The 22,665-nt window shown below is 54.4% G+C and overlaps 8 protein-coding genes across 8 annotated transcripts; 2 read left to right on the top strand and 6 right to left on the bottom strand.

Annotated features, from left to right (window-relative positions):
- Positions 1-90: 90 nt before the first annotated feature.
- On the bottom strand, positions 91-631 carry JN550_011888 (uncharacterized protein; the record flags this gene model as incomplete). Its single annotated transcript, XM_049310303.1, has 3 exons — positions 91-166; positions 213-329; positions 567-631. The coding sequence occupies 3 exons, from the start codon at positions 629-631 to the stop codon at positions 91-93; spliced, it is 258 nt and encodes an 85-aa protein (XP_049166170.1).
- Positions 632-1,440: 809 nt separating this feature from the next.
- On the bottom strand, positions 1,441-3,359 carry JN550_011887 (uncharacterized protein; the record flags this gene model as incomplete). The annotated part of the gene is made up of 5 exons (XM_049310301.1): positions 1,441-1,532; positions 1,602-2,301; positions 2,411-2,819; positions 3,097-3,139; positions 3,197-3,359. 5 exons carry the CDS (start codon positions 3,357-3,359, stop codon positions 1,441-1,443), a joined length of 1,407 nt encoding a protein of 468 aa, XP_049166169.1.
- Positions 3,360-4,492: 1,133 nt separating this feature from the next.
- JN550_011886 (uncharacterized protein) lies at positions 4,493-6,299 on the bottom strand (the record flags this gene model as incomplete). Its single annotated transcript, XM_049310300.1, has 3 exons — positions 4,493-5,493; positions 5,569-6,006; positions 6,212-6,299. 3 exons carry the CDS (start codon positions 6,297-6,299, stop codon positions 4,493-4,495), a joined length of 1,527 nt encoding a protein of 508 aa, XP_049166168.1.
- A 660-nt stretch (positions 6,300-6,959) lies between these two features.
- On the bottom strand, positions 6,960-8,069 carry JN550_011885 (uncharacterized protein; the record flags this gene model as incomplete). Its single annotated transcript, XM_049310299.1, has 2 exons — positions 6,960-7,815; positions 7,882-8,069. 2 exons carry the CDS (start codon positions 8,067-8,069, stop codon positions 6,960-6,962), a joined length of 1,044 nt encoding a protein of 347 aa, XP_049166167.1.
- A 950-nt stretch (positions 8,070-9,019) lies between these two features.
- On the top strand, positions 9,020-9,403 carry JN550_011884 (uncharacterized protein; the record flags this gene model as incomplete). Its single annotated transcript, XM_049310298.1, has 1 exon — positions 9,020-9,403. One exon carries the CDS (start codon positions 9,020-9,022, stop codon positions 9,401-9,403), a length of 384 nt encoding a protein of 127 aa, XP_049166166.1.
- A 2,045-nt stretch (positions 9,404-11,448) lies between these two features.
- On the bottom strand, positions 11,449-13,074 carry JN550_011883 (uncharacterized protein; the record flags this gene model as incomplete). The annotated part of the gene is made up of 9 exons (XM_049310297.1): positions 11,449-11,567; positions 11,622-11,655; positions 11,706-11,851; positions 11,909-11,995; positions 12,069-12,341; positions 12,392-12,427; positions 12,480-12,601; positions 12,657-12,862; positions 12,985-13,074. 9 exons carry the CDS (start codon positions 13,072-13,074, stop codon positions 11,449-11,451), a joined length of 1,113 nt encoding a protein of 370 aa, XP_049166165.1.
- Positions 13,075-14,144: 1,070 nt separating this feature from the next.
- Positions 14,145-17,039, top strand: JN550_011882 (uncharacterized protein; the record flags this gene model as incomplete). The annotated part of the gene is made up of 5 exons (XM_049310296.1): positions 14,145-14,212; positions 14,521-15,762; positions 15,813-16,347; positions 16,403-16,803; positions 16,967-17,039. 5 exons carry the CDS (start codon positions 14,145-14,147, stop codon positions 17,037-17,039), a joined length of 2,319 nt encoding a protein of 772 aa, XP_049166164.1.
- A 784-nt stretch (positions 17,040-17,823) lies between these two features.
- Positions 17,824-19,764, bottom strand: JN550_011881 (uncharacterized protein; the record flags this gene model as incomplete). Its single annotated transcript, XM_049310295.1, has 6 exons — positions 17,824-17,937; positions 17,995-18,487; positions 18,540-18,665; positions 18,734-19,098; positions 19,266-19,462; positions 19,530-19,764. 6 exons carry the CDS (start codon positions 19,762-19,764, stop codon positions 17,824-17,826), a joined length of 1,530 nt encoding a protein of 509 aa, XP_049166163.1.
- Positions 19,765-22,665: the final 2,901 nt, after the last annotated feature.

Here is a 22,665-nt window from a genome sequence, read left to right as displayed (position 1 = left end):
AATGGCACATGGAGGAACTAGTCCAATAGTCACCTTTAGGGAAAATAGTGAATGGCATGCGCAACGAAGGGAGCTTGGGGCTACGACATTTCATTCCTCTCTGCTGTGAACAGCTACCATGTTGCCGCAAACTACTGCTACCAGGCGAGTAAACACGGCAGCAGTTCTATGAGGACTCCAGACCTCAGTCTACCAACCATGGCAACACTCACTTCTTGCCAGAGCCGCCGGAGTAGCTCTGTCCACTGGACGAGGTGTAGGTGGAACCACCCTGGCCGTTGTTGTAGTAGGTACTGCCATTGGGGTTGGAGTAGTAGTACGAGCCATTGCTGCACATCCGTTAGCATGTCAGGAGAACGCCACTCTCTATGTGCACATGCTGCAATGCAGAACTGATTTTTTGGGTAGGGAAAAGATAGACTTGCGTGTTGGAGTAATGGTATGAGTTCTGGTTCGAGGCGCTGGAGCCGTAGTCACGGGAACAGTAGTGGTTTCCCTTTAGGAAGCCCATGTTAGCGAAGGCCCATGCTGGTAAACCTTGGTCTGGGAGTAGGTCGAGAGGGGACCGGGTGATCCTTACCTGGCTGTTGGTCCCCGAGGACGTGATGTTGTATCCCTTGCCGCTAGGCATTGTGGCTTCCAGTGTCGATGCGAACGTTCACGGACTTATTTGGGTGTCTGCAAGACTACAACGATGGGTATGTGGAACGATGATAAGAAGAAGCAGGGCAGGGCAAGGAGCCGGAGTGAAACACGACGGTTGCGGAGCGCCTGGGGATTTATACTTCACGTCACCGGAATCTCCCGTTGGCCAAGGTTCCCGTCAGGTGAATGAATGGGTGGGGGTTTGCAGCTAGCTCTGTTTGCTCTGGCCTAGGTTGCGCCAATCAGACTTCGGCAGGCTCAGGCTTGATACTCTTCATATGATGAAAACGTATCCAGGAGATGTGCCATATGTCGTTTGCTTCTTGCAGATGGGCTGTTGCTCTCTCCTCACCTCCTTACGAGGCAAGCGCCCGCCATGCCATGGAAACCCTACCGTGCCAGTCCGGATCTGTGCCTCGCAAACCGAGTATCACCACCCTCTACTGTATCTCTTTGCTGTCTACTGAAATCATGTCATTTGCAATTCACGGAGTGGGGTAGTATACCACGCCCGCTGGAAGAACAACGCCGAGTCGAAGTGGCTCTGCATGCTGCTCTTGTCTCAAAACGACAAGGCTCACGATAGAGACGGCAGCTCAGAGTGAATGCAACTGCAAGTCCCCGATGTGGTTGGTGGGGCATGGTCTATGTGAATTGGGCAGCCTGGCGCTTCAGGCCAAGAGTGTGAGTTTGACGGTCTTTGGTATTAGTCTATGTACATCAATGCATGGTCTATATCATTCGTCAGCCATAAATATGACGGGTCTGGTATAATCGGCGCCCCCCAAAAGAAGATCACAAGCTGCCCTTGGCAGCACCCTCACGCTCGTCGACCTCAAGGTCTGCCAGGAACTTCTCAGCGTCCAGAGCAGCCATGCATCCCGAACCTGGTGCGGTAAGTCAGTTTCAACATGTATCGGAGGGGGGTTTATAGGGTTTGGGGGGAAAGGACATACCAGCACTCGTGATGGCCTGTCTGTATCTCTTGTCCTGGACGTCACCGGCGGCAAAGACACCCTCGACGGTTGTGAGAGGGGTGCCGGGCTTGGTGACGACGTAGCCCTCGTCGTCCGTCTCGAGCTGTCCCTTGACGAGGCTGGTGGCGGGGTCGTGGCCGATGGCGTAGAACAGACCGTTGGCCTCGAGGGTCTCCTGCTCGCCGGTCTGGGAGTTCTTGATGACCAGGTGGCTCATCAGGCCCTTGTCGTCGCCCTTGACCTCGACGGCCTGGGTGTGGAAGCGGACGGTGACCTTGGGGTGCTCGAGCAGGCGCTGGGCCATGATGCTGCTGGCCCTCAGCTGGTCCCGACGCACCAGCACCGTAACGTGGCTGCCGTACTTGGTCAGGAAGGTGGCCTCCTCGGCGGCGCTGTCGCCGCCGCCAATGACGACCAGGGGCTTGTTGCGGTAGATGGGGACGGCGCCGTCGCACACGGCGCAGGCGCTGATGCCGTTCTGCCAGTACTTGTCCTCACCGGGGAGGCCCAGCCTCTTGGCGGAGGCGCCGGTGGCCAGGATGATGGCGTCGGCGGTGTGGACGGTGCCGGGGGCCCATTCGGTCTCGTACTTGAAGGGGCGGGCCGAGAGGTCGAGCTTGGCGATGGTCTCGGAGATGATCTGGGTGCCGAAGCGCTCCGACTGTGCCTTCATGGCGTCCTGGAAAGGCAATGGTCAGTACACACTCTGCTGCTGCTGCTGCCGCCAGCGGTCAAGTTCAAGAGGGCTTGGCAGTTGCATGTATGGTTGTGATTGTTTTTGTACGCACCATGAGTTCAGAGCCCATGATGCCCTTGGGGAAACCGGGAAAGTTCTCGACGTCGGTGGTGGTGGTGAGCTGGCCACCGGCGGCGATGCCGTTGGCCATGAAGCCCTCGTAGAGGACGGGCTTCAGCTCGGCACGCGCCAGGTAGACGGCGGCGGTGTGGGCAGCGGGCCCGGAGCCGATGATGACGACCTTGCTATGCATCCCGGCGGCCGACAGCTTCTGGAAGGGTTGCTTTGGGGCGGTCCTCTGGTTGAGGCCTGCGGTAGCGAGTGCAGCGACTGAGAGTCCGGGGGCGCCGGCACGGAGGGTTCGTCTAAAGGCGGAGGAAAACAGCTTGGCGGTTTTCTGCAGAGGAAGGAAGGAATGTGTGTGTGGATCGGGGGACCGAGGGCGGACGATGCCTTCTTTTCTATAGGAACGATGAGAGCGCGGGCACGGCTGGTCTAACAAGGATGTCTAAGCAGATGCAGACTAGTTGGAGCGACGGAAGATTCGAGCGACTAGTATGTCACTCGGGGACAGTAATCAGACTGACGGGCAAGCTAGTTTACAAGCAAACGGAGGCAAGGAACAATGTGCGCGTTGCGTGTGCGTGCGGCTCCTATTTTCGAGACGGGACGCGGCGAGGCGAGGCGAGGCGAGTCAAACGGTTGAAAATCTGATAAGAAACGTCACACGGGGGGCACAGTGCATGCGGCTCGCGGTACAGTCCGCCATCGGTATAGCGGTCTGGCAGTATTACTTCCAGTATTACCTCCAGTATAACTACCAATCTGCAACAGATACCGTCTTTCTGGGCCGTCCGTAGGCATTGCAACAACCGCCAACCGTCGTATGCCCTCTCCAGGCTCTGGGCAGCGAGCGCATTTGCTCCCTCCCAGTTGCCAGAGGCTGCAGCCCCGTCGGTATCCCCATAGGCGTACAGGCGGGCCCAGCAGCGACGCGCCATGTATGGGAGAATTCCACACAGTGAAGCGGACTGGTGCGGGCTGAGTCGTAGCGCCAGGGGAAGATTTATTTGGAGAAGGGCCAACGACCCCTCATTATTCAGCATCTGGCGCCACGCCCTGGCCCCTCGCAACCCTCTCCTCGAGCCTCTTGTCGCGGCTTTGGTGGGGTCGTCAGTGCTTTGTTAGCCCGAGGTCGGGCATGTTTCTTGTTCAGCCCATCGACCATCGTGGATCGAATCCGTCGTGGGCTGCTCTACCTAGATGACACCTTGTCGAGCCACGCGACCAAGCAAGCAGGTAAGCAGACTATCGGCGTCTTTCGGGCCTGCTTTCTTCTGCTGTACACACTCCTCCCTCCAGCCACTACACGGCACAAACCGTGATCCATGCCAACTGCATGTGCCAATCAACTTGAGCAAGAGAGGGCCGGAACACCGGGCAGGCCGGCATAGCGACAGTCAGTACCATGTAGAGACGACAGGCAGACCAGTCCGCAGCAGTCCGCGCCCAGGTGGAGCCGAATCTCAATCCCGGGTAGAACGCATTTGCACATATTTCCACTACACTCCTCCATAGCTACTTACTTATGCAACCCCCCGAGCGTCATCCCCCCACACATGCCATTCCGTCCCGTGCGTATGCTAGAGTACAGTCCTGTAGTCATGAAATAACGCATGGTGAGATGGACTCGGAGTCTACAGTACAGCCGGCGAGTCCCAGGCCCAAGTGTATGACGACGGCAAGTCACCCGATCCCAGGTTTCACTAGATTAGCAGCAGACCGGCAGCCAGTAGGCCACATGGAAAGCTATCTTGGTAGAACGGTTGAGGGTCATCTCCTCCACAGACATGAGACCCGTGTAGAATTCAGGTTTGCGGGTCGGAAACAGCCCCTCCCCACCTGTGATGCAGATATGCAGTGCCTCATCAGCCTGGAGAAGCAGCCCAATTGAAATAGGGCGAGGGCTTCCCCGTGGAAATCGACATGGATGGGATTCAAGTGCCCCCATTGGGTTCCTATTCACTGTAATTCCATCCAACTTCGCCCCAAACGAAGCGGAGCAGAAAGAGAAGCGAGAAGCGAGAACCGTCTTCGCAAGCGCAGAAAAAAAATGGGAGACATGTCAGCGCCTTCATCGATAGAAGACTGTCAGGTCCCCTGCTGGCGCCTGGAAGCCCTTCAGCTTCTCCACAATCTCCGCAGCCGTCATGTTCTGCTCCGTGATGATCTGGTCGAAACAATGACAGCCGTCGGTGTATCTCTGCAGCGGATCCTCGCCCATCCAGGCTCCTCGACCGCCAGCAGGCCCCTCTCCGGCCGCGGTGCCGTCCTCATCCTCGCCCAGACCGCCGGGTCTGACCCCGACCCGCTCGTCATCGCGCAGCGGGCGTGCCTGCCCCGTCGCTAGCAGGGCGAGGTACTGCTTGGACACGACATACTTGTGAACGCGGTACAGCAAGCCCTTGATGACGCCGAACTGGATGAAACGCCGCACGTCTATGAGGCTCAGGACCGGCCATCCGGCGTCTGTGTGCAGCTTGATCCATTCCATGACAGAGCGGCCGACACAGAAGGTCGTCATCAGCTTGATCAGTTGATAGTTGGAGACCCTCTGCGGTGCAAGGGCTGATGTTTGTGGCGGGATCTGTGCTGTGGTACCGAGGACGTCCTTGCTGGGCGTGACGTTGGTGCTGGCTCCGACGGTGTTTTTGCCTGTGGACAAGCTACCGCTGGAGGCTGCCACTGAGTCGCTCGGCCCCAGGCCTCCGAGGCACACGTACCCGGCGCACTCGTCTACCAGCCCGTCGCGGTTGGCCACGAAGTCGTGAATACTAGGTCGCGGTGCGTAGCAGCCGCCAAAGAAGAACATGTCAAGCAGCAGGATAGTGTCGTAGTATAGCAGGTGCTGAAGAGCTGTTTGGGTCAGGGGCAGCGACACATCCGCCAACCAGGCAATGCGCCGCACATCGTTGACGCCGTCGATATGCGGTATCAGTTTCTGGAGCGTCAAGTCCCACGTGGGGTCCACGATTTCCGTCAGTTTCATCTTGGGGACTGGGACGTGCCAGCCACGCACGGGAGGTGGTGGCGGGTGGTACGGAAAAAGCTTCATGTTGATTGTGTTGGCCTCGTCTGCGTGCAACGAGAAACTGTCAGCAAAGAGTGGCCTGCAAAGCACACAAGATGATTAGAGCTGGCCTCGCGTACCGACGGGAATCATGCATTCGCCGTAGTTGTTCAGATCCTCCTTGACGATCTCCAACAGGCTCTCGATGGGCCTCCTGCCGTCGTCGACCTTGGCCTCGGAGCTCAGGTACCCTCCTTGCTTCTCCATCTCGGCAAAGGTCATGGCTAGCCTCCGGACCAGGCGCTCATATGGAATGAAATCGCAGTCGGACTCGACCACGAGCCCGAAGTTGAAGATGAACTCATTCCGGTCATAGCGCTCATTCGGTATGGAGACGGGGAAGCCCAGGATACTGTACTTGTTGTCCGGGGTGTTCACCGTGACGAAGCGGTTGAAGAAGGCCTTGCGCGGAATGATGTACTCTTGAATGATATCAAAGTCCACCAAGGGCTTGGCGTGAGGCGCCAACTGAGAGGCCACGATGCAGCCAGGCGGTGACTGGGCCACAATCTTGGTCCCTGGGAGGTGTGTCAGCCGGGTCAAGCCAAGCGGGACGTTGATCGTGGGCGCGCATCGTGAATTCCGAGGATGACTTGCCTTCCTGAGGGAGGAACCTCGCGTAGAAGATGCCCTGGATCATGTCGGGGACCTGCGCACTGAGCAAGGGTGGAGAGCGTGAGATGAAGGTGTCATTCCGGAGAGACCTGCTCTATTTTTGGCAACGCGGTATGTGCATCCTCGTGTCAATGGGAACTTGTGTCTCTGGTTGTCTGGTTGTTAGGGATAGAGTTGCTGCTCGAGGCTGTCCCATTTGAGCTGGAAATATGGAGCTACCAATGGTGGGGGTGGAGCCTGGGCTGAAGGTAACTTAGCATGTACAAGCAAATTAGCAGTGGTCAGCACGCCCCCGGCCGTACCTCGGGTCGCAGAGGCCGCCCAAAATAAGGGGAGTTGCTTTCCGGGCTACTACTCCTCCAAGCTACAGGCCATCCGCATAAAAAGTATACTTACCTTTTTTCTTTTTTTTTCTTTTTTTCTTTTTTTCTTTTTTTCTTTTTTTCTTTTTTTCTTTTTTTCTTTTTTTCTTTTTTTCTTTTTTTCTTTTTTTCTTTTTTTCTTTTTTTCTTTTTTTCTTTTTTTCTTTTTTTCTTCCTTTTCATATATATATATGAAGGAAAGATTATGGGGATAAATCGTGAGACTTAATACAACTCAGAGTTCATGTTGTATCGCTCCAGCGTTGTTGTTGATGTAGAGCGTAGTTGGCCCAACCTATACGAAGCCGAAATCTGGCCGGCACATATATATTTAGCAGCCCGCATGAATCCTTGTACCTTACCCTGTGATATAAGCGCCAACTGGAGGTCTTCTCAGGGTGGCACTACGTTGCTATTGTCACGAAATCGCTGCGACAATGGGTCAACAAGACATTTAATTATATGATTCCCTTCTAAGGAGCAACACGTAACCGCTATTGTATAGAAGAGTAAGCATTCAGAGCAAGCTGGCCTCCCAAGTGGGCGTACAGCACGTTGCTTCCCGCTGGTAGCTCTCCTTTCTTGATGATGTCCATCATACCAGCCAAACTCTTGCCTTCATACACAGGATCGGTGATAAACGCCTCGGTGCTCGCACCGAACTTGATGGCCTCAAGGGTCTGCTGGTCGGGTATGCCGTAAACACCGGCGTGATACCTGTCGTCCAGGATAATATCGCTCTCTGTGATGTCGTCTTCCTTTAGTCCGATCTTCACACCCGTCGCCTTCGCGATCCGCAGGACCTGATCAAATGTTTGCTTAACCTTGGCGGAGGCGTCAATGCCAATCACCTTGCGCTTCCGCGAGCCCAGCTTCTCTGCCAGCTTAAATCCCGCCACCATACCTGCCATGGTCGAGCCGGTAACCGCGCAGACGATGATGGTGTCGAAGAAGACTCCCGTCGCCTTCTCCTGCTGCTCGACCTCGAAAGCCCACCGCGCGAAGCCCAGGCCGCCCAGTGGGTGGTCCGAGGCACCCGCCGGGATGTAATAAGGCTTACGCCCGGCGTCGGTCAACTCCTTCTGCAGATTCTTGAGGGTCTCCTTGTGCTCGATTCCAAAGTCGGATGGGTCTAGACGAGAGTCCGCACCCATCACTCGGGAGAGCTGGATGTTGCCGACCTTTGTGTAATGGGGATCGTCCCATTCGACCCAGTGCTCCTGTACCAGTGCGCTCTTCAACCCCAGCTTGGTGGCAACAGCAGCAACTTGGCGAGTGTGGTTGGACTGGACGCCGCCTATGCTGACAAGAGTGTCGCATCCTTGTGCCAAAGCCTCCGAGGCAAGATATCTAGTTTACCATGAGTAACCGAGTCACGAATTGCCGCCACTAGAGTCCTGAATGCTGCCCACTCACTCAAGCTTTCTGGTCTTGTTGCCACCGTATGCCAATCCAGAATTGCAATCCTCTCGCTTGGCATAGACCTGCACCTTACCACCCAGTGCCTCAGATATCCTTGGCAAGTGCTGAATAGGGGATGGGCCAAAGAGGAACGATTCCCTGGGGATGCTCGCAAAGGGCTCGGGCAAAGTAATATCGGCCATGTTTCGTTATTATGGAGTTGTGGCTTCGTTCGAAGAAGGGGAAGGATTGTGAATAATCATGACCGGACGTGGGCATTATATTCGTCGTCGGACCGGGACCGATTGGAACCACCGAGTTCGGGGCTGGTGCCGGCCCCGTCCCCGCAGTGTAAGCTAATGTCTTGGATGGGTTTGCCGGATCACCATGATCATGAACTGTCATTGGCCCTGGGGCTTGGTGTTACGTGCTTGCGCGAGTCACGTCTGCATATTGTTTGATAAGGTTGATCCGGTTCGACTGTGGAGGGTTGTAACAAGATGAAGGGAACTGGCACAGAGTGTGAACTTGGGTATCCATCGCGCATCTCGCGAACGTTTATCTGTCTCGGCGGTTGAACAGTTAGGTTCAATTCCCAAAGGCGTGATGACGGTGCATCAAAATCGTCTTTGCCAGTTACCTCGACCTGTCATCTACTCTCGTTCCGTCTTGGTGGCTAGTTTGCAGCCTTGGAAACCGACAGATTGACAGATTGACAGATTGACAGATACGCCGCTGAATGTCCAGGTTCCACAGTTCTCGAGAACATCTCCACCCTCCCACATGAGACGGCCCATTCGGCTGAAAATGTATAACCGAACCCCATTGAGGTCGAATGGGCGACTCGGGTATACCAATTGTGTAATCACCATCATCTTTTCAGCATCGCGTCGCGTCGTCGACTGCTCGATATGTTGCATCTACTAGAAAACGTGACGGAGATCAACCGTGAAATCAATGATGAGATCAACGACAGGGGTCTCGTCCTAGACCTCGGCACGTTGCCGAACTAAAGCCCCTCTTCCGGTATCCATTAGCGTATCGCCGCGAAAATAACAATACTGGCAAGCTGAGCATCGCATGTCATCAATCTTCGCCTGCCTAATTACTCAACCTTACAACATTGCCTGCAAATCACGCATACTATTTGGATATGAGTTCCCCGGTTCAAGTCCGCGAGTACCCCATCCCAGGCGGCAAGCTTGGCCGCAACACACTCATCTGTGGGTTAGTGATGCTCCTGTCGTCGCGCAGCGAGGTTCTGGCCCCAGGCTCTCCAATATACGACTACCTACTCGCTGAACGGCCAACCGCACTGAAGTATTCTATTCGAGCTCAGTATGGCCTCTACTACTTCCTCTTTGGCGCCCATACAATCGAGAGCGTGATCTTTGCGGCGACAAGGCTACGCAAACACGGCGTTCCGGTATTCAGTTTACTATGGTTCAAGTGGATGCTGGCTTGTTTTATTGGAGGACAACTGACTTACAAGCATTTTGACAACGTTGTTCGCGCGACAGCTACAAAGAATGTTTAAAGATGCACGCATCCCGGTCTTGAGAAGGCAGAATGGCTGGTTGCCAGTGGGTAGCGACTGGTTCTTCTTTACACCAGTCTCTTTGTTGGCAGCCTATTTAGAGTCATTCTCACAAGCAGATAGGCTGTTGTCGGAATAGGTTTACTTTGACAGAGAACCGTGTTGGATTGGAACAAAGTAGTGTACCACCTGAGGTACCAACCTGAGTTTGCACAATTAAACCTGGCAGCTCGCTCAACACATGTCAGATGTTCACATATGACGCCGATTTGAAGCCCCAATCATTTCACCGGTAAATGATAATAGTATCGATAACTGCCAATGAAAGACTACCACCGTGTCACAAGGTTCTAGTGCACCACGATCCCGCTTGAGCTCATCAAACCCACTGCTCTCCTCTCCCTAGAGCAGAAAAGCTATAAGTGTTGCCGAGATGTTCAATGAGTGTGCACCATATGTTGCCTCCGCAGAGGGAGATGATGAAAACACTCGCAGCCATAAGTTACTTAGAGTTCCACGTCGTTACCCCGACTAGAAGGCCGTTCTCGATGGATCTTGAAGCAGTACTCAAGGCAGGCATCAAGGCACCAGTGTATGCTGGAACGCTTCTATCATACCAAGATTATATCGAAGCAATTGAGATTTGCAGTTGGATAGGAGCGAATGCGACGAGTTACGAAGGTTAGGAAGATTCCACTCCAAGGAGATTGGCACCGTGTATAAAACGGCACCAAGCTATGACAGGTCTCAGCAGCTGCATTCTCTTTGGATATCTACGAAGTTGGGCATGGGGCCCCTTTCCAACTCACCTAGCGTTCCCTGCGAAGAACCGTCCAAGGTGGCCGGAGTTGTGTCCACCTCGGGATACGTACGTGATACCATGAATTTCATGGGCAACAACACAGCGAGCCAATTGAAGCTTCAACGTAAAATTTCATGTCAATGTCACTGTTCCAAAAAAGAATTTTTTTTTTTTTTTTTTTTTTTGAGAGAGACAGATGTAGTCTCATCTCGTTTCCATTGCAGTTACGTGACTTCCTTCTCAAGGCCTTCACTAATTAACACTTCTCCAATCCTGATTTGATGCCCACCACCTTCACATCCAGTAGTCTTGACCAAAACTCATTTGAAAGAAGAAGTTTTGCCTCGCTATTCTCTATGGGTTTTTACCGAAATGGCGATGGTTGCACTCAGACCTGGTTGTGATGCCGGCTCTGAACATTTCTCTTATGCCTCCAAACCCCAAAGCCAATGCAAACCACGATGAAAACCAGAATGGGCACCCAGACGGCTGGAGATGGACCTTGTTGTGACATGAATACTGAATGCGTCGAGCTATAAGTGTTGCAGGGTCGTTGGAAGTTTCGCCAGCATGTGGGCTGCGCAGCTTTCGGTGACGCAGGTGATGCTCTGATCAAACGGTGCACTGCTGAGATGACACCAAGTCATTTGCGTGCCCCAAGCGTGTGGCAGTCCAAGGAAAGAAGGATATTTCATGCTGGCTGACAGAAGGCACAAAGAAGATTACCAAAGATAGTATTGAGAATGTATCTTCCTTTATCTCCTTTGTTTTAACAGTCTGCAGGACGTTTCCGGTCCAATTTTCTTCCTTCACTGCTCTGATTGAAGTCACAACCCGAAGGAAAACGGGACCATATTGTGGAGGTGCAACACGAGATCAGTCGTTATATAATATAATACGGCAGAGTAGACCTATTGGATCAACATCAGGTGCAATCATTATACAGCTATATGATTCTGCTCGGCGTCTTATATTGGGCTGTATGGGATAATCCCCCACGCTACCGCCTAAAGGAGCAAGAGGATGCGTTAGATGATGGCAATAGTGTTACATCCCTTAACAGAGTGCATAACGAAACAACGACACCACATACATGTTTAGTTAGTGTCCCGAACTTCCTCTTCAAATTCAAGTACCCTTAATTCGACCAATGAAAGCTTTCTCTCACGGAGCCCACTATAGATCGAGCGAGTCTACCATGACTGGTCGGTGAAGGAGTAGCATCCGGTTGGATTTTCCATGTTCATACGCGCTCCAGCTGACTGGATCGCCTGGTGCTTGTATGATGTGCATTGTCTCCTTCGGCGTAACCTTTACCGCGGACGGCGTGAATATTGATCGCAGTTTGAGTGGATCCGAATACTACGCCATGTGTCAGTATAGGTCGTTTCACGCAGCTTCCAGCCAACAACATACATGCTTCCATTTCTTCCAATGACTTCCCCTTAGTCTGTGGGATACTGTGAGCAGACGCAAACGAGAAAAGTTGCAAAAACTTACCTCCTTGATAAAAAGCCAGGTGTAGACCACCAAAGACCAATTGAAGATGCAAAACATCAGAAAAGTACGCCAGCCGATGTTGTTGATAGCATAGGGAGTAACTTGCGAGAAGACAAAGTTGAATAACCATTGTGTCGCAGTTCCAACTGCAGAGTCAGGATTAGTCTCCGTAAGGATTGGTCGGGAATATGGTAGCGTCCTACCTGCGATCCCTGCTTCACGTAATCTGGTTGGGAAAATTTCGCCCATGTAGAGCCAGGATACAGGGCCCCACGATATATTGTAAGTCACTATAGACCAGATCAATGAGAACTCTTGGGGAAGGGCTAGTGCAACCCATAAGCTCCACCCGGTGCGACCTACTGGCTTCGAGGTAGACCATGGTGACGGCAGCAGCCCCAGTGCTGGTAAACCCTTTCCCAGACACGGGTGGGTGGGTGGCCGTTAGGCAAGCGATGATAAGCATGTAAGTACCCATCAAAAAGGACCCGCCTAGGAGTGAGCCGCGGCGGCCAATTCGCTCTACTAGGAAGAGCAAGAAGAACAGACATGAAACAACTTTGACAACGCCAAAGAAACCAGTAATGAAAAGGCTTTGGTCGCCCGCCCCAATGGCGTTGAAAATTTGAGGTGCGTCTAAAATTTGGGTGAGCCCAGCCTCAAGCCTTTGGATTCCATCAACTCACAATAAGCTAGTGATGTGTTGCCGGTCAATTGAACTCCTATTGATTGGTCAGCATTGACATATCGAGAGGGATGATCTCCGATACGAACCAATCTGGAGTGTGATCACTATGACAAATCGAAATCGATTCGCTGGTAGCAAGGCCTCTTTCCACGTGAAGCCTTCAGTTGTTCCAACCTCCTCGTGGATGCCCGCAAGTATCTCGGCGAACCTGCGGGGTCTCATAAGTTCATACTCACGAAGCTGTTCAATGGGGTCAGACATACTCCTCCTGGACTGCGTCGTTGTTCTCTCCCCCACGGACCCAGATGAGAGATTTCAGTGCCTCGTCAGTTTTCCCCTTCTTGGCAAGCCAACGGGTACTTTCCTTGGTCAGTAGCATGCCAATTCCTAGCAACCCCCCTGGAACGAGCTGGAGTCCAATGGGCACCTGCCACTGAGATGTTGTAGCTGCCATGTGTTGCGTAACACCCTATGTGATCCATGTCAGTCGTCAATGTATAACAGGTCTTGCTTCGCCACGGTACACTGGCACACTCAGGGCTACTAAGAGTTTTTCATAGGATCTGGCATGGGAACACACAGGTGACCTACATAGTCTATCCAGTACGATGTCATGACGCCAAGCGTGAAGAAAAATTGGAACATGGACCCCAGAGAGCCGCGGATGCTCTTGGGTGCCATTTCTGCGCTGAACATTGGGATAATGACTGTGGCCATGCCCACACCAATTCCACTGATAACGCGGGCGACGTAGAAAGCGGCCAGGGAATGCGTGTTAACGACCTGGACGATACCTCCGATATTGAATACGGCAGAGGCTAGGACGAGGGACCATCGTCGACCGAAGCGGGCAGTAAACGGCCAGATGAAGAAACAGGAGAAAAAGGCTGGCGGTATGTTAGTCCGAGGACGCGGGACTCAACATAGCATATAGATGGTGCATTTCTCTTCGTTGATAAGCGTGTGGACTTGCCTCCAGCCTGTAGCAGGCTCGTCGCATTCGAAGCGACTGTAGCCTTCTCTGCAGCTCCATACCCAAAATCCTTTTGGAAGGAAGCGAAGGTGAGAACACCTCCGATAACACCGGTATCATACGCGAAGAGAAACGATCCGGTGCAACAGAGGGCCACCAGATAGACTGCCCTAAAAGTCCCCAGAGCCTTCCCCATGACTGCTGCCCGAAAAACTACTCGATATCAGCTCAGTTGCCCCAGCGTTGAGATGCAGCTCCTTCGCACGTCACGAAATGGTGGGGATTCTTCAAGCGCAAACTGCTAGGATACTAGAGAAGAATAGAGAAGATGGAGGTTGACGGACGGGACTGGCTTAGCTGGCGGCGGTCACTGTGAGCTCATAGCAACCCGTCAGCCGATAGTACCGGCAGGGCAGCCATGTAATGGTCGGTAGGATCACAGGCCACTGAGATGTGCGTCTGGGGACTAGTAACCTGAGTTAGCAGGAAGGGTACCTCGGGCTAGGTAGGTATGCTGAGTGCACCAATACCCCAGACCGGGGTCTGCGGATCCCTGGCCGGGGTCTACTATGTACAGGTATGGATCGCTAAGTGCAAGGCTTAGTCAGTCAGGGACAGAGCTCTGTCGGGCTGTGGACGCCGTTCGAGCCCGCCCCGGGGACCACAGGTTGAATTGGCCGTCCTATGATACCTAGATGGTGCGATCGTGCCATCCACTGCGGCGATTGCGCAACCTCCGATCCCTGCCCGTCTTGGCGGATCGGTAACAGACGCAGATATGCTCAAATTCGGCGTGCTTTGGCCACACGCCTCAATCGAGAGGGTCGTGGTCGCTGATGAGGCTCGGTATGTGTCTCGAGGTTGGACGGTGCGGGCATGCCCCCAAAACTTGCTACTGACGGGAATTCGCAATGGGGTTCAGTCGGGATTCGCCCCCGGCAACCTAACCCGGGTTTTGCCTTTCTCTTACCCCAGACAGGAGACCCACTGCTAAGGATTAGAAGATCTGCACCGAACCGTTAGCGTGGCTGGGATGTCGTCAAATGGCGTCAAAATTGGCCGGGCACGTCGGTTGCCGGTCTTAAATGACGATGATTGGACTTGGACCTTGACTCTTGTTTCCTGGGCCTGCTAGAACATGATCATTGCCCCAGACGCCAGAAGGCCGCTGGATGGACTCCAATGGACAACATTCTGAGGCCACTCCGGCCGGTGGAGGGGGCCAGCAGAGCACCGAACCGCACGCCCGTCTCCGCGCCCGCGCCCGCGCCCGTCGCCGTCCCCGGGCAGGTGGCCACAGCAGCAGCAACGGCGGCAGCGCCAGCAGCTCCCTCTCCCGCGCCACACATAGCAGACTCGTCCAAGAGACAGACGTGCCTCCAGTGTCGCGTGCGCAAGGTCAGGTGCGATGGCCGGCACAAAGTGTGTCGGAACTGCGAGCGCTTGGACTTCGAGTGCTCCTTCCAACAGTCTCCCGGCCAATCAGCGGCCCAGCAGGGCTCCAGGCTCCCGGAACGGCGTCGACGGATGCAGGCATGCCTGAGCTGCCGCAGCAAGAAGATCCGGTGCCTAGGCGAGCTGCCAGAGTGTTCCAACTGCGTCAAGAAGGGCTTGGGGTGTGCCTATCCCGAGCCCAGAAAACGTCTCCCAGCCGGCGGCCTGGGCCAAGGCGACAGTTATACGGCGGCCTCGACGGAATGGGAGGGCCAATCCGACCTCGACGTCGCTGGCCCGGCGCCGGACATGGCTCCCGACCCCGAGACGCTGAACGGACTGGTTGACGACTATTTCCGACATCTGTACCCCCTCACCTCCTACGCGTTCCTGCACAAGGCGACCGTGGTCCAGCGTTGCCAAGACGGCACCATCGACGCACCATTGAAGCTCGCGATATGTGCCATCGTAGCTCTGCTGCTCCGTCGCACAGCGCTCTGCCATGATGTCTGGATCCAGCAGGCCGAGCAGGTGATACTGCAGCAGCTCGGACAGCCTTCCATCTTCCGGCTGCAGGCTCTCCTGCTTATCATCAGGTACCGCATAGAGAGCGGCGAATTTCCGACAGCTTTCATGCTGGCCGCCTTGGCCGCTCGGTCGGCCTTGGGCTTGCGACTGAACTTTGAGCGGACCGAGTTGCCCCCGTTGGCTCAGGAGGCCCGGCGCCGCCTCTTCTGGTCCTTGTTCATCTTGGATGACTTCTTCTGTGTTGGGCTGCGTGAATTCGAACTCTGCCCCCAGGAAACCATACATCTACAGCTCCCCTGCGACGAAGAACTCTTCGAGGCGGGCCAGTATTGCCGGACTGGGATGCTCCAGCAGGATCCATTGGAGGTTCCGGCAACCATTGGCCTCCGAGGAGTCTCCCTGCGGCTCGTGTCAATACGTAGAGAGGTCATGAGGTATTGTGCCTCCGTCGACCCCGGTAGCAGCTTGTAACTAACGCCAACAGGTTCAAACGTCGGGTTGGCTTGCAGGAAATGCAGCCTGCATCGATTGCCACGTCGATCAAGCGATTCGAACAGCAGCTGAAAGTACTCCAGGCCGGCTTGAGTCCCTCGGAGCAGTATTCTGTCTTCAACCTGGTGAACTGCAAGCTGCCGGTGCAATTCACAATGTTGCACCTCTCCTGGAACCAGTGTTTCTGTGACATGTATCGACTGTTTCTCGATGGCTATTCTGAGGCGGCCCCGTCGCCAGTGCTAGCCGCCATTCATCCTGGGAACAGGGAGGCTATGCAACAGAAATGCCTCGAGCACGCCGAGAACAACGTCCAGATCGTATCTGACTTCTGGAATAACTGCGACAGGACATCGATACTGGAGCGTGACACTGCCGTTTGCGCCTTTGAGGCGGCCCGCATCATTATGTTCCTTGCGAGTGTCTCGTCGAGTAAGTCGCTGATGGACACGGCCATCAGGAAGGCCACCTTGTGTCTTGACGTGATAACCCATTTCTTCACCCACTCTGCCGCAACGAGAACTTTGGTATGTACGGGCGTGCTTGGACACTGATCGGACCTGCACTGATTTACCTGGGCAGAGGAATAAATTGGAACGAATCATCGGCGGATATTCAGCACGTCTCGCGTTGCAACACAAAGAAGCATTGAGGGAGCCGGATCCTCCAGAGCCGCGGCCCTCAGACAGGATCTCCCAATACGCAAGTTCGCGGCAGAAACTTTCCGTGCAGAGCCTTCTATTGCAGTCCAACTTCGTCGATGATAGCGATCAAATTACGATATCCCCGGTAGCTCGTGTAACCCATGGTACTCGACTTGACGAAGAAGGTTGCGGCATAGTACAGAACGACACACTCAGAAATACTACTGACGTGCCAGGCATGGATGATCGCATGTCTCTGGATGATGTGTCTGAAGAGACCAAAACTCCAAATGCCGCCGAAGGTGGTGAAGAAGAAGTGTCTTTTGACCTGAATCCCTGGTGAGTAGCTCTTGATCATTTGTACCCCATCACTTCATGGCTTGGAAAAATACGACCAAGCAGAAAGAAAGGGAAGAACAAAAATACCCATGTGGAACGGCGCAGATAGAGTCAACTCTAAGGAGGCACGCATCTACAATTCGCTGACATGATGTTCCACCAGGATGGGCTTTCCTGGGAAGGACGATGTTTATGGCATACCAGGACTGTCTGGCGGGCTCGATGCGGAGTATTGACGCCCTTACACTGTCCCCTGTCAGGACAGAGAATACTCAACGGGCCTACGACCCTTGCAAGTTCTTGCTACTAACCGTGTAATACCGCAGTGGTTTGGAAGTCAGGAGCGAATTGGTGCGGTGTGGCCAACCGTGTAGTGGCCCAACGTACTTCAAAGAATCCCGCCCCATTGATACACAACATGGCTGGCCAGGATGCATGGTTTGTGGCGTGCTCGGTCATGTGCCAAGGCCGTTCTTCAATGGTACTGGCATCATATCGCAGCTTCACAGAGTGTTATCAAGCTACAACAGGGGTCTTCTGGGTAGCGGCGGAATGTGTGCATTGAAGAAAGGGGGCGGGGAACGCCGTGGCTCCTTGGTCTTCAGTATTTTTGCCTTGTCATCCTCCAATACCCGTGGTATTTCTGTGTTGTAAGCTTCGTGAGGGCTGGGAAACATAAAAGTTGATGAATCGGATGCTGGCCCTTGTGATGGTATAAAAGATGGTGCTCATGGGTCGGATTAGTGCAAAAGAGTCAGAAACATGGCATAGAGTCCCTCGATGCATCCTGGCCGTTGCTGTGCGGGGATACCAATTGCCTAGTGCTTCCCTAGCTCGACCGTTCTGAGTGACATTCGTCCCGGTACATCAAAGCATCCACCCCTGTGTCTTCTTATACACTACCCTGGATCACCGATCGTTCGTGGGCAACACTTGGCAATACCACAATGGAGCAGGCCTCATACGGGGGGGTATCAGAGTAGTTCTATTGCAGCAAATCGTACGCGTCTCATCCTTGTCTCACGCTCTCTTGGTAATTCGTAGCCAGAAATCATTTGCGACCCAGAATACTGCGCTCCATGCCTTGATCGGGGATTGCGGGTTTACAATGGTGAAGTCGTACCTCCGTAGTAGCTAGCGTCCTCGTGAGTATGTAGAATGCGGCCATGGTAGGTTACGACAGACACGTACCTCGACAAAGATCTTGTTGAGCTCCATCATGGCAATCGGCTTCCCGAGGCATGAATATTTCCCATGCCCGAACGCCAAGTCGACTACGCCGTTCATGACCTTGAGCTGCTCGTCATCGGACTCCAACCATCTCTCCGGCCTGAAGACGTCGGCATCCTTTCCCCAGACGCTTTGCGAACGCATGAGACCAAAGAAGTTAGTAGCAACTTGGGTGCCCTCGGGGATGAAAAAGCCGTTTAGAAAATCGCCTCCTTTCGGGACTTGCTTGGAGCCCAGGCCGGTGACGGGTGGATACATACGAAGGCCCTCGCGGATGACGGCTTGCAGATAGGGCAGCCTCTTCGCTTCGTATTCTGCGATCGGGGAACTGATCTTGCCGTTCTTGAGTGCGTCATCAACTTCCCTACGGAGGGCGGCGTAGGCAGTTGGTGTGGTTATGAGGCAGAGCAACGTCATGCACATGGCAGTTGCTGAAGAAACAGAGCCAGCGATGCTGCCAAATGTTAGGCCAATGACATGACATTTATGGAAACGCAGTCTCTCACATTTGCACAAAAACCTGCTGGATGAGCTCGGAGCGGCTCATGCCATTGTTGATGAAAGCTTGCGTCATGTCTTTCTGGGGTTTCGCACCAGGCTGCAGCCGTTTATCAATCAACGACTTGGCGAATCTATAGTTTCCATCAGCACCTCACCATTCAATGGAGAGTCCGCATCTCGAAGAGACGCGTGCACATACCCCATGAGTCTGCCAAAGCCGACTTGGTCGCCTTCCTTGGGCAATAACAAGTTGAAGGGCCACCGATACAAGATGTGGGCAAGCCAGGGCATAGTCGACATGATGTTCATGACGGGTAGCGACTCATCATGGATCTCATTGTAGCGGTAGAGATCCTGATCCTGCTGCAGAAAGCCGAAAGCATCGCCAAAGGATATATCACCAATAACATCGAGGGCGAAGAAGGACGTCTTGCGGAAGAATTGTACAGGGCGGTACTGTGTGGCGGTGGATATGTACCTGGAGTCTATCAGGTTCATGAAAGCAAGGAGCTGGCGGTCGATGCCAGCCCCAAAACCGAACCCCTCGTTCTCCTTGCCGCCGAACTGGACGAGAGACGTGTCAATCAATTGATCTCGAGCAGTTACAGGTGGTGATCGATTTTATCATCCCGCCAGCAAGCCGCAGGGTCCGTCACCGAAGCGGCAAAGCAGGGATGAGCAAGACCAGTAGTAACGTAACGAAAACAACGACAACGAAGAATTAAACCTACAGCAGTGCCCATCTTGGCTCGTAGCGCTCTATGCTCGCCTTCATCCCTCAGAGAGACGACGGTGTCCTCGCCGGGGATGATGCGGCCAGTCTCATAGAAGACGCCCTTGGTGTAAGGAGAGCGGGCCGCAGACATCATGCGCAGGACCTCGGGGTCGGTGGAGAGCAGCACATTGGGCCCGATGCGGACAAGAGGCCCTGTCTTGAGTGTGAGCGACGGGGCAGACCACTTCATGCGGTGGGTAGAATGAGAGCGGGAACCTACCGTACTCGTCTGAGACGTCACGGAGGTGCTCGTGGAACCGGCCGCTCAGCGCCTTCCTCAACATCCAGAAGGAGGAGAGCGAGGCGGAGCAGGGGCCCGGGACATGGCGCAGGCGATGCCACGAGGATGCGCGCCAGACGAACAGGGCGGCCAGAGCCAGGGCGACCAAGAGGGTAAAGAGCGAGATACAATCGGCGTGCTGGGCCGCCGCGGCCAGAGCGGCCGTGACTCCCATCGCTGAGCTAGGGCGAGCAGCGCGCGAGGGGAGTGCAACTGGGCCAGCTACTACCACTGCTACCTGCTACGTGATGGCCAAGGGCGCTGTCCGGGTTTGCCGAGATGGCGGTGCGACGGTACCGAGCGGTTGGTAACGAACCAGAAATCGAGACTGCAGGATTGCGGGCACGCCAACTGAAACAGACATCGCTCAAGGGCCGCGGAAGCAATCGCTGGGATGGGGACCGGTCAACCTGGGAAAAGCAAAAAAACAAAATTGGGAAAAGACAGAAGCCCGGCGGTTATAGGAGGGCGGGCAGCTACGTCCAGGTATGATATGATCTGATGGATGCTGCAAGCTCCTCGGCAAGGGGCACTGGCTGGATTGGGGTGGACGACAGGAAAACGCGCTCGTCTAAATAAAATAAATTGGCGGATCTCCTGATCGTTTGGCGCCGTGTTGTTAGGCCTGGCGAGCAGGTAACATCGGGTCGAGTAACTAAGGTTTAGTCACTCAATGTATTTGCCTGGCCCGGCACTCTGGCACCTGGGCAGCGGGACCCCACTAACTTAGTGAACCGAAACCCCGGATCTCTCTCTCTCTCTCTCTCTCTGTGTGTGTGTGTGTGTGTGCTCTCTGCTCTCTGCTCTCTGTCCCTATCTTCCGATTTCTTTCTCTCTTCCCTTCTTCTTTTTTTGTTTCCTTTCGCGCCAAGAGCAAGCAGGAGGTGACTACCTGGACCGGTAACTTGCTTACCTAGGTAACTATGGCATGTGCAGTATGTAACTTGGGTTACTGTACATTGACCAACGGTAGCTCCGGGGTTCCAACTGACACTCTATGCTTCCGCCGCCCGTCTGGAAGCGATGACACCTAACCCAGCGTCGGTGCTTCATCCCCTGCAAGCCACCATTCGCACCCATCAGACCCCAACCCCGACCCAGACCCAGGGAGCTCAGAGTTCTACGTGTAGGTGGGCGGACGGGGCGCAGAAGCAAACTCACATATCGTTGGCGAAGGGGGTAAACCAGTTGCGCGTCGATGGGCCCAAGATTGCATTCAGACACAAAGCGCGCAGCCGCTCTTTATGAACCAATGTTCCTCCTCCTGGGCGTTGGCAATGTTTGAGTTGTCGATCAAATATTGACAGCATGGAGGGCTCGCAGCGTGCCTAGCCCGCTGGGTAGCCAGCTGTCTGACTTACCTGGCTTGTTACGCTTGTGCAAACAAAGGTGCTGGTAGCAAGCGACAGGTGACGGGCGGCTTTTGCACGGGCGGTCCCCCAACGTGCTGCAACCAGCGATGCAATCGTCAATCATGGTTCGCCGGGCCCGGCGCCGTGTCTCGAGCGATGCCCTCGGCAGTTGTAAGCGGCGCGTGCCCAGATAGCTACTACTATGATAGCAGTGATTCGCGCCACTATTCTGGTCGATCCACTCGATTCGCTAAACTAGTACTATGCAGACTACTAGCACTAGACTCAAGTACTGTTAGTGGGTTCCGCTTGGTATTGACACACCTATACCACAGTAGGGGTGGCTACCTAGCAATTCCAACCGTGTTCTTACCGACCACGCATAGGACGTCCGTAGGTAGATTACCTTGATGCCTATTCCTGTGGCCCACTCCTCAAGTATGTTTTCAGGTCTGAGTGCAAGTCGAGCACACGCGCCTATGCAATTGCCTTCAACCGCCACGAGAGCGGGTTATAGAGTTGTCAAGGACACCTAACTCGATTAGGATGCAGAGGCGTAATTTGATTGCTGGTCAATTATCTGGGCAATGTGCCACGAGTCTAACGGGTTTCTTTTCCACACCTTCGCCAACACATGACAGAACGAAACCACTCTTCAGCTCGTTCACTGCTCACACACACCAGTTGGCTCATGCGCATCAATGCGGGCGGGCTTCTATACCTAACCTACCGTTCATCACTTGGCTTACTGTGGGCCGGCAGCCTCCGAGCATACGGCACAAGGACAGCACCTCCGGCCATTTATTACATAGGTAAGAATGAGAACGCGGCCAAAACTCTAGTGCATGTAGGCTACCATGGTAGCCAACAACATACTGTGCACTGCCGTTCTTGTAGTGTTTGACAGGCTCCCCGAGGCGACTGAACCGCGCGCGCCCTCCCTCCCACCTGGCGATGCGATGGCATCATACAGACGTCGGCATAAGCCATCCACCCATTTGCGCCATGCCGTGTGACTACAGAGTCAAGAAAGCCGGCCCCTGTCAGCCCCCAAGCCGAGTCTGGAGGCCGGCTGTCACAGTGATTGGTATTGTCGACTGTAGTATCTGGTTTCATGGTTCAGAAGGGGCCTATCGATCAAGACCAGCTCCACCTCTCCACCTCACCTTGAGGTGCCTCCGAGGTCGTTCCACTCGGCAACAGCTATTTAACTGGGTGGGAGGTCGGGAGTGATCGAAGGCGACGGCTGGGTGACAGTACTTCGTGTTTCTCCGGACCCTGAACATCTCCGTCCCCCTACACGCCGCCCATTCGGGCAATTACAATGTTCTGTACGCTGCAGACGGCCTACTGTAGAGCAGATTCTGGCCAATGCGGAAGTCGTGGCCTCGGCTAGGGTTGGCGATGCTGATGCAGGGAGCCGTTACGCTCCTATTCGTGCCCACGGCTTGCTGCAGCGCTTTCCTGACTCTACACCGTGCCACCATAACTTGCATGTGGACGAAATGCCGCGCTGGCCTCTTGGCGCTGGGCAGAGCCCGCCGGCCTCTTTTGCGTTGCCTCCACGTTGCTAGCTGTCCTGGCTGGCCAACGGTCTTGCACGCAGCATGCAGCGACGACATATAGACGCTACCTACTGCACCGGCTCACTCGCCAGCTGACTTGCAATCGCCCTCCCTAGAGTGCAAGCAAGCACCTGGGGACGTCTTCAGAGGACACTGCTG

Source organism: Neoarthrinium moseri (genome assembly GCF_022829205.1).
Source record: "Neoarthrinium moseri strain CBS 164.80 chromosome Unknown scaffold75_Wmoseri_CBS_16480, whole genome shotgun sequence".
Taxonomy (NCBI): Eukaryota; Fungi; Ascomycota; class Sordariomycetes; order Amphisphaeriales; family Apiosporaceae; genus Neoarthrinium; species Neoarthrinium moseri.
The sequence above is the reverse complement of the archived record's forward strand: the minus strand, read 5'-3'. Positions and strand labels throughout refer to the sequence as shown.